Here is a 9,042-nt window from a genome sequence, read left to right as displayed (position 1 = left end):
GGTAAAAATATGACAAGTAACAATGTTAAATATGATCAAATGGGGTTAAATTTGGCAGTTCGTGTTGCATTGTTTGGTTCAGGACACGGTTTTTATCTTTCTTTCGTTAATTTAGTGCACTTAATTCACAAACATCCCTTGTGGAAAATTCTTACAATGCACAGCATGTTGGAAAGTGACACAGTAACGATGCTCTAGTTTGTCAGATAGAACTTGGTCGAAATTGTGAAAAGCAAATCATAAACCTCAAACAACAGATATCACTACTTCAAAAGTTCTGAGCAGATATATGCTTTTTAGAGTAAATTTCGATTTAAGGCTCAGATGCACCCAATGAAACTTCCTTTTGTGCTGAGTACAAAAACTGGAAAAAAAATCCCAGGACCCTAGAAATGACATATTGATATTTTAAACTGAACAAAGGCAAAACTCAAGACATTCATAAAATTTCAGTCGGATGGGCCTTAAAGTCACTGGACACTGCTAGGGTACAAGTGCAGCACACATACATCAGAGTATTTGTACAATATGTGCAAAGAGTTTTTACTGCCCATGTTCATAGACTACAGTATCATTTCACGTTGACTTGTTTGAAATCTTTACCTTTCTTATAACGGCACAGAGGGCTATGTAAAAAAATATATATCCAGTGATCCAATATCCACTCATTGTATGAATTATGTTAAAAATGTTTTTTAGTTGTACATGACCACATTAACTTCTTTTTACACCCTAGAAAGTAACACACTGGTCCAATTTTCCCTATTAAACGTAAAACATCTACATGTATATTTATGGTAGAGTTCCCTGAATTCATGTTGAAACTTGTCTTACACAAATACTGAAACTATCCAGACTCTGCAAACTGTCAATGATCTTGAATGACCCAAAAACCTGACTTCCCTCAGGTGCAACAAAGAAAACAAGATCCCACTAATATAAAAAGGAAACAATTTGATTGATTAATAAGAATATAAATATTACAAGTGACAATGAAAAGAAAGATAAAGAAAAAATCTTACATAAATACATGTAAATATAAGATCTTACGGGTGATGATTTGGGTAGGCTCTGCAACAGACTCCTCCAAGGATGGTGAGCGGAACAGAGGAGGGCATTTTTTTGGTACTCGTCACATAGATGCGTCATGAGGCATGCAATTATATGCGCGTTTACGCTGAGTACAGTGTACGTGTAACTAATTTATTACGGCATGTATGGTCTTTTCTCACGCGCAGAACGCATGCAAGAACCTGCTTGTAACCACGTCTTTCTTTCGCTGATTGGGGGTGCACTTCAGCTCGGGGCGGATTGACTGAGATGAATTCACCTCTAACAAATGGCTACAAGCAGACGAAATAGCACGGGATGCAAGCTGGTTCCCATCAAGAAGATACATGTAATGAGCAATAAGCAACCTCAAAATACGGTTCAGAAAACTGTCCTTTTTGCCAGGAATTAAATTTAGCTCTCAAAATGCTCCCTCAGTCAATTAAGGTGCACTTTTCCAATTACTCCCCAGCAGATCATGGGTCCAGCCATAGTCTCATAGTCCTGCCTTTATATTAGGTTTTCTATATCTTCCAGAAATTACTGCACCAGAAAGTTCTTACTTTCTGAAAAGGTGAACTAGCAGAATGCTAGAAATTTCTTGAGTACACAAGACAGTTCTGGTCTTTCATAATGCTCACCTCTTAACAAACAAATGTAACACTGAGGCTTTCTTCTTGGGATGACATCACAGTTTTGCTCATGAATATGAAAATACTCAGCATAATAATAAAAAAGGCAGTAAAATACCCTTACTACCCTTTGAAATAGTAAAAAAAAAGGTCGAAACTAAGGTTAACTGAGATACAAAGGTGCATTTAGAAGGCTTGTGTTAAACCAAGTTGATTGGAGGTACCCTTTAAACTGTTCCCTGTCCTTTTGCTACTGATAACCTTCCTTGACCAAAAATACCTCTGAACTTGTATTTCAGGGTGGGAGAAAACCTTGTGCGGACCTGGCTTAGTCCATACAAGGTTCACCCAACCTACATTGTGTAGAACCATCAGGTCAACACAAAAATGGCAAGGTTGGTACAATGTGGGTTTCATTCAAGGTGATGGCGTGGGCTTTCATCACTGAGCACACATAACCAATATCTGTCAACTGTATAGTCTTTGGCCCTATCAAAATGATCCCCACGATCTCAAGTCCTTGGCGACGAGGAGGTATTTCAACTCAAAGCACAGAGGCAGCCCACTTTGCTGCCCACTAAACTCCACAAGGGTGAACTTTTTAACTTGATCCACTGAAAGGCAAGGTTTACGCTTAATCCTGTTTCTTAGTTCAAATGCCATACTGCTGAGCTAGATTTCATCAGGACTTGATATATCATCAATGCTATTGGAAGAAAAACAAAACGAATGGCATTTTTACATTACAAGACAGAACAATATGTTGATTTCTAAGGAGAAAGATGAAAGAGCATGCATTCTGTATGGACTTAACTTATATGTATTTAATGAGCTGTGAAATGAAAATCTACAATTTCATGAATTTGGGTTTACACTCTGAATAGCGGCAGGGCATTGGAGTACAATACTTAATCAAGTAACCAGGGGTCATCATAGCTCTGCTACGATTCTATTTTAATGTCCTGAGATACAAAGTTGAATGTCTTGTATCAGTTAAACAGAGGAGGTACCTGAAGATAACTCCATCCATCTAACTGTATACTTTGAAAGATTAAGAAATACAATAAGTCGCACAAAGTTTAAAAACCCGGTTTGGATTAATTCATTTAAGAGTTTCACTGTCATTTTTTAGTCCACACCAATGATTCTGAGTCACTTTTGAACCAAATTGGAAATCAACAGAGCTGCCGTTGGTTGCTTACTGCAGAGAAACCCCCTGAGCTTCACTCTTCTTAACTTCCGCTTTGTGATCAGTACTGTTCCTGAGTCGCTCATACATTGACACGTAAACCAGCCCGTGAGCACCATAGCTGTCATAACATTCATACTGCGGTAACTCCAGCAAGTGGTCTTTGAAGTCTTGTAGGATGTACACCCAAACCTCCTCCGTGTCTCCTTTGACCCTTGACCCTGTGCTGTCTTCAGTGAGCTGTACCCGAATGCTGGTCCGCTGATAGTAGCCAGGGCACCCCTCAAAGAAGTCACAGTGCTGCAGCATCTCGTCATCCACTTCATATATTTCACCCAATACGTTCTGATGGCAAAGCATTAAAGGTGTGAATAAAATCAAGCATCAAGGGTTTTATGTTGAATGCTAAAAACTCAAAATTTGATAAATTGGTCGCAAATCAGGCTAAAGTGTTGTTCATCTCTGATATTCTGGGAAGGTTGGATGGGTTAGGGTAAAGGCTTCAGAAAGTAGTGCCAGATTGGGACCCCCCAGGACTTCTGCAAAATACTGTTGTGGTGCAATTACTTCGTAGAGTGGGAATGTGCAGTACCAGAACACACAATATTTCAATTATCCCTCAGTAGATCGGAAGACTTACACTGATTTAAACTTCACTCCTTTCCTTTTGGCAGAGAATGGACCCCATTTTACACTATGCCACATTTAATGCACATGTACATGTACGACTTTCAGCAAAAGCAGCAAAACCAGCAGAAGAGAGAAGAAGAAGAGAAGAGAGAAGAAGAAGAGAGAAATTTATACAAAAATCCGTGAGAGACCCAGTTAATGATTAAGGAGCAAATTGCCTGGGGTTAGGGACAATAAGAAGACAGGGCTAGAGGTTGGACATTAGCATTAAGTTATGGGGAGATCCATCACCATTTACAGCATGATTTCAGTGAGCCTGTTGAGAGTGAACAACCAATGAGTACGATACAAGTACATAAACACTGTACATTTCAATTTTATTGAATGCTGAATAGTACATGCACAAAGGATTTCTCCACAAAGTGAAATCCAGTAATTTAGAAGTGTCAAGTTTGCAGAGTTACATGTACATTTATGGCAACCATTACCTCAGACAAGAATCAAGACACTAAATTTCTTGAGTATGCGAGGGTTCCTGTGTTAACATTACCAAACATGTACATTAGCTGCATGATGACACAAAACATACATTGCCACTCCCCTCCATATCCAGAAGATATGGAATATTGCACTGTGATGCTATCACGAGCGGCCACTTCTGCACAGTCCGGGCCTGGCCAAAGTATTTTGCGACACCATTCTCGGGACCAAACTGCTCAGCATTGGGCTGCCCTCGTTTGAGAGTTCCGTAGACAAACAACAGATGGTATTTGGCCATGACATTTACAAGAATGCCTGTCCTGGCAAGCAGAGAAGCACAAAAACAACAATACAAGTTTTGAGTTGGTACAAACAGCAGTGTGGGAGGGGGGTGAACTGGCCATTTTTTTAGGGGGGGGTTCCACATCGGCCATTTTATAGATAAATTTGGGGTTCAATTCTTTCCCTTCCCTGTTATGTCAGGTGTATGATTGTTTTCAATGTTTAAAACTCATTTTCTTTAATCCAAGTTTGAACACGTACTGAAAATTACCTGCCAAAGAAATGCCGGTAACAACAGTTTGACAAGGGATACATGTTTATCACTGAAATTGATTTCAAAGTATACATGTCAAAGTATACATGTAACAGGGACAGAATTATGTCACACGTCGGACCCCAAATTTATAGAATGACCATTATATGGATGCCAGTAAATGAGTAATTATCCCCTATAGTGACCTAATAGAAAAAAGAAAGCTAAAACATGTCCAGATTTAGTCCTATGACTGGTTTGTGTACAGGGTGTAAAGGATATCCGTATATGGAACTATTTCCTTTGGTTTCAGTACACCCCCCCCAAAATATATAGGGCTGGTTGTAGTTGTATTTCTGCCTGATTATAAATTGTACGTCACCTAGCCCATATCCCAATGGCAATAAGCTTTATTCTTATACTGCACGAGTGATTTTGCATAAATGGTAAAAAGGCATTGTTGGAAAGAAAAATGAGTAAACTTTTCCTCCTTTTCCTTCCCACAATGCCTTTCTACCATTGTGCAAAATCACCAAAGCAGTTTCAGAAATAAGGCTTATGCCCAGCTATATATGCCAGCCTAAACATGCTATTGCTAAAATTACAGTGTACAATGAACCTAATCAATAGAGAGGAGACTTGCAATGCCTCAAGTTAACTCAAAACTCGACAAAAACGCCTTTTAGCCTTTCCATTGTGGGCGTGGGCTGGCCCTAGAGATCATACAGTTACCGGTTTATTAGTTGTGGTGTGACCACTGATGCGGCACAGACCGCCGGCAAACCTGTCGAGTTTGGTTCGATAAAATTTTACAGTTCGGCCTATCTCATCTGACTTTTAATTAAATTAAAATAATGGCACATAAGGCAAACTGGTGCCCTGCGAGCAGTACAGTCAGCGTCACTCTAGCCTAGGTTGGACGACGTCTACATTACATTGCGACTAACGTCCAGGGTATGAAAGTCGCTATGTGAAACTTTCTTTAACACTTTTTTCTCACATTTTTACCTAACGAAGACAGCTCAAAATGTCGTTTACAAGTGCCTTGTATACTGAATTCTATAAGTGCTGTGTTCAAGTTACTAAATGCTCCCGCAAACAACGTATTTTGGAGGAAATTCTGCGAAACTCCACACTTTCCGTCGCGATTCGTAAATGAACGACCTATGTTTGTGAGTTATCAATATGCATAATGCAATGGAGCGAAAACTGTAACTGACAGAATGTGGGCTGAGCTTGGAGGCCATCATTTCGCGCACACGCGCGTGTGCGCGAAATGATGGCCTCCAAGCTCAGCCCACATTCTGTCAGTTATGCATGTTGTATAGAGCTAGGTCTAGGTTTTCGCTCCATTATAAATACGTGGAGACCGGAGACGCGTAGACAATAGAACTAGCCGTATCTTCGCGAGCCCGTTCGGATAGGCCTCATCTGCGACTTCATTACGCCCAAGGCTCCTCTGCGCATGCGTAAGGGGCACTCCATGACCTCGACCATGCCTTTCGCGCATGTGCGAGTACCCGTGCTAGACGAACGTGCATACTGTACATGTACCTGTACATGTACACAATAAGTACACACACATGTACATGTACATCTACATGTACGTGTATGTAGATCGGGAAGCGAGCTGAAGTGCACCCTCCCTGGCGAAACAAAGACAGGTGGTACTAAGTTTTCCAACCGGGTTCTAGCACGCATTCGGCATGCACGCAAAGACCACACATTCTAGGCCGTTTTCTAACTCAACTTCGTCTCTGTCTCAGGATTCGTCCCCAAAACCAATCCCCGATTGAGGGCCTGAAGCGTTTAAATCAAATTGGATTACTGTAAGTTTTTGCTCTCTTGTATCTTATTTGATATTTTGTGGTACTATTTTAGACTAACTAGTGCGCTTACAGCTAGGTAGTAAAAAAAAACAGTTGAAGCCTTAGACAGAGCCGAAGTTGAGTACTGGAAAAGGGTCCTAGACTAAAATCGTTGTGCGTACTCAGCGTGCTCCGTGCAAACGCGCATAAACTTGCGCACCTATGCGGTGCTTGAGCGCTAAAGGACTGTCGATTTCATTTCAAAACATGCCCTCTTTTGTTCCTGCTCAGGACAGATTATAATTGAGATCAGTGACGCCTACACGCATGCATGAAACGCGCACGAGGATAGGACGAACTCTCTCTACCTATATGGGGCTACCGCTCTCCCATCTCCGGCCTTCAAACCTTTAAAAACCAACACTTCGCAGCGAAAGAAACAAAATGTGTTTTTTGCAGATTCTAGGAGGAGGAAGCGTGTGGATTATCTCGAGAATATTGCCGACGTTTCCCGTTATTTTGTAAATGAAGTTTTCTGCTGCAGATCCAGTACTCATAAGCGGTGGCGATAATGTTTAAAACAATAGCAAAAACAGAGAACATGGGAATATAAGGTAGCGTATAACATGTCGCCCTGTTCTTGGGCAAACTTGGCGTGGCGAACAAGAATATTGAAGCCTGACCCCTCTAGTTTTAACGACCTCTGTGTTCGACAGCCACAATGCCTTTAATGTATCATTGATCAAAGCTGATGCAGCGTTGGCATATGCCACCTGTGTGTCATAAGCACGTTTGAATCACTGCAGCGGTTGATTGGTTGACTTCATGCAAATTTGACATTTGGCACGCAGAGTTAAGGCCGTATGATGTTGCAACCACGAACGTCACCCAGTTTTGTGTGCAGCAAATAAAACTGAACGTAAAAATGCAACGTGCTTCCATCTGTGTGGTCGGTCGATCAGGACACATGATGGCCATCGGCCTTGAACCCATTTGCCCTGAAAAGATACCGCCGTTTTTAAAGGCCCATTCGTTGACATTTGAAGCAATTTTTCCGTTGTAAAATTCTCCCTTTAAATATCACGTAATTTCCAATCTGATTTGATAATATATACAAAATGGTTCAGTGTCTAAAATAAAACATAAATAGTATTGACATTTGACGAATAAAACGTAAGTTTCAGAACACATTCCACGCGTTGTCGCCAGCTCATTAAGTATTCACAGCGAGGTCATCCACCGGAATGCCATGCATACAACGCACATAAAACGAACGGCTTTTCAGTGGGCTGCGGACTGACTGCGCGTACCCTAGTGAAGCTGCTTCATCTGTAAAGAACTCCACTGAATCCTCCCTAGCCCCTAATGCCTCTACTCACCCCATTTTAATTTGTCTAGCCATCACTTCATGCAAGTCTAACCTTGCCCCCACTGACAACTTCGCACACGTTGCACGCGGCATTATTCGTATTAAACTGAGACCTTTAAAGAGAGTAGCTACAGGCCTAATTTGTCGTCTTAAAAAGGCCCGACGCGGTGAGATAGCTTTACTGAACCTCCTAAGAAACTGTCAGTCTCCAAACCTAGAGACTGGCCTGATCTATTTCTTGTGCAATAGCACAAGCTCATGAAACGTTTGCCCATATGACTAAACAATACCTGTATGTCAATCAGTAATGAAAACTGTCCATAACGTTACAAAAGAAATTTCCGACTAACGTCCGGCAAAAGTGCTGGAAGACATAAACGGTGACTCCCCTGAAGAACTCCGGCTTGCACGAAGAAAATCGTTAGGGTTCTAACCCGGATGCCTCGTCTCCTCCATACTACCACAACCAAAGACATCCTAATCGAAAACTCAGCTTGCATGGAAACCACTGACGAAGAACGTTGGCTTGCCAGGCAGGGCTGAAACTCTCTCACGCATTAGTTGTAAATTTCATGTAAGTTGTTGAAGCAAATGAGTCTCCGAAATAAATGGTATCAACTCCAAAGCTTACACCATGTTTCCATCTGGTGTTTCTTGAGGGCAATAAGCGGTGAGATGACAACTATGATGCTTGTTGGTGGGGGACGGTGCTGACGTTGGAGTAACACTAGCAAGTAGCAGTTCATCAAGGCCAAATGGTCAAAGCAATATGGCAGTGCTTGAAATATGGAGCTCTTAGTCTGTCCATATCCCGTGGGTAGAGACGAAAACGTCACGCCTGCGTACAGATATTTCAATAGCCTGACGCTGCAACGGTTTAAACTCGGCAAGGTGTCGTTTTCCAGCAGCGTATTCTAAAGAACTGTCCAAATACTGCTCCGACAACTGACCTGCACTCACGGCCGCCGACACACTTAAACTGCCTCGTGGCTGCGCCACTCGTGCATGTGGTCTCCGGTCCAGCGGCTTTGCAGTGACACATACATACTGCCGCGAAGGCCTTGACGAAAGGCTATATATATCATATTCAGAAATAAAAAGAATAAAAAAGGTGACTCAAGACCCTTGAGCCCCTGTGTGTACATTAAATATAGGTGTTGACACTCTTAAAGGTACGTTGTAGTTCAAAGGTCAGAATAGCGTTTCTAAGATTTGCCCTGTATACAGATTTTGAGGCGTTTACTTGGTTTATCTTTTAGCTCTAAACAAAAACCTCAGAGACCTGAATTACGATGTAATGTGTGTTCTTTAAATGAAAGCAGAAAGAAATCATATTGTGCAAGACACCC

At 41.5% G+C, this 9,042-nt stretch overlaps 1 protein-coding gene across 8 annotated transcripts; it reads right to left on the bottom strand.

The window, feature by feature from the left end:
* Positions 1 to 1,454: 1,454 nt before the first annotated feature.
* LOC110977371 (gamma-glutamylaminecyclotransferase C-like) lies at positions 1,455 to 8,661 on the bottom strand. Of its 8 annotated transcripts, XM_087139665.1 has the most exons (4): positions 5,887 to 5,974; positions 5,517 to 5,680; positions 4,091 to 4,301; positions 1,455 to 3,216 (listed from the first exon to the last, which is right to left on the bottom strand). In XM_087139665.1, coding segments are annotated over exons 2-4 (549 nt in total). In that variant the 5' UTR covers positions 5,519 to 5,680; positions 5,887 to 5,974; the 3' UTR covers positions 1,455 to 2,880. The 8 variants fall into 8 exon arrangements, with proteins under 8 accessions (XP_086995791.1, XP_022087119.1, XP_022087116.1 ...); XM_022231427.2 differs by lacking the exons at positions 5,517 to 5,680; positions 5,887 to 5,974 and adding an exon at positions 8,044 to 8,661; XM_022231424.2 differs by lacking the exon at positions 5,887 to 5,974 and having other exon boundaries at positions 5,517 to 5,753.
* Positions 8,662 to 9,042: the final 381 nt, after the last annotated feature.

The sequence above is a fragment of the Acanthaster planci genome, linkage group LG08 (assembly GCF_054643075.1).
Source record: "Acanthaster planci isolate LZ-2023a linkage group LG08, COTS_SCS, whole genome shotgun sequence".
NCBI classification, from domain to species: Eukaryota; Metazoa; Echinodermata; class Asteroidea; order Valvatida; family Acanthasteridae; genus Acanthaster; species Acanthaster planci.
The sequence above is the reverse complement of the archived record's forward strand: the minus strand, read 5'-3'. Positions and strand labels throughout refer to the sequence as shown.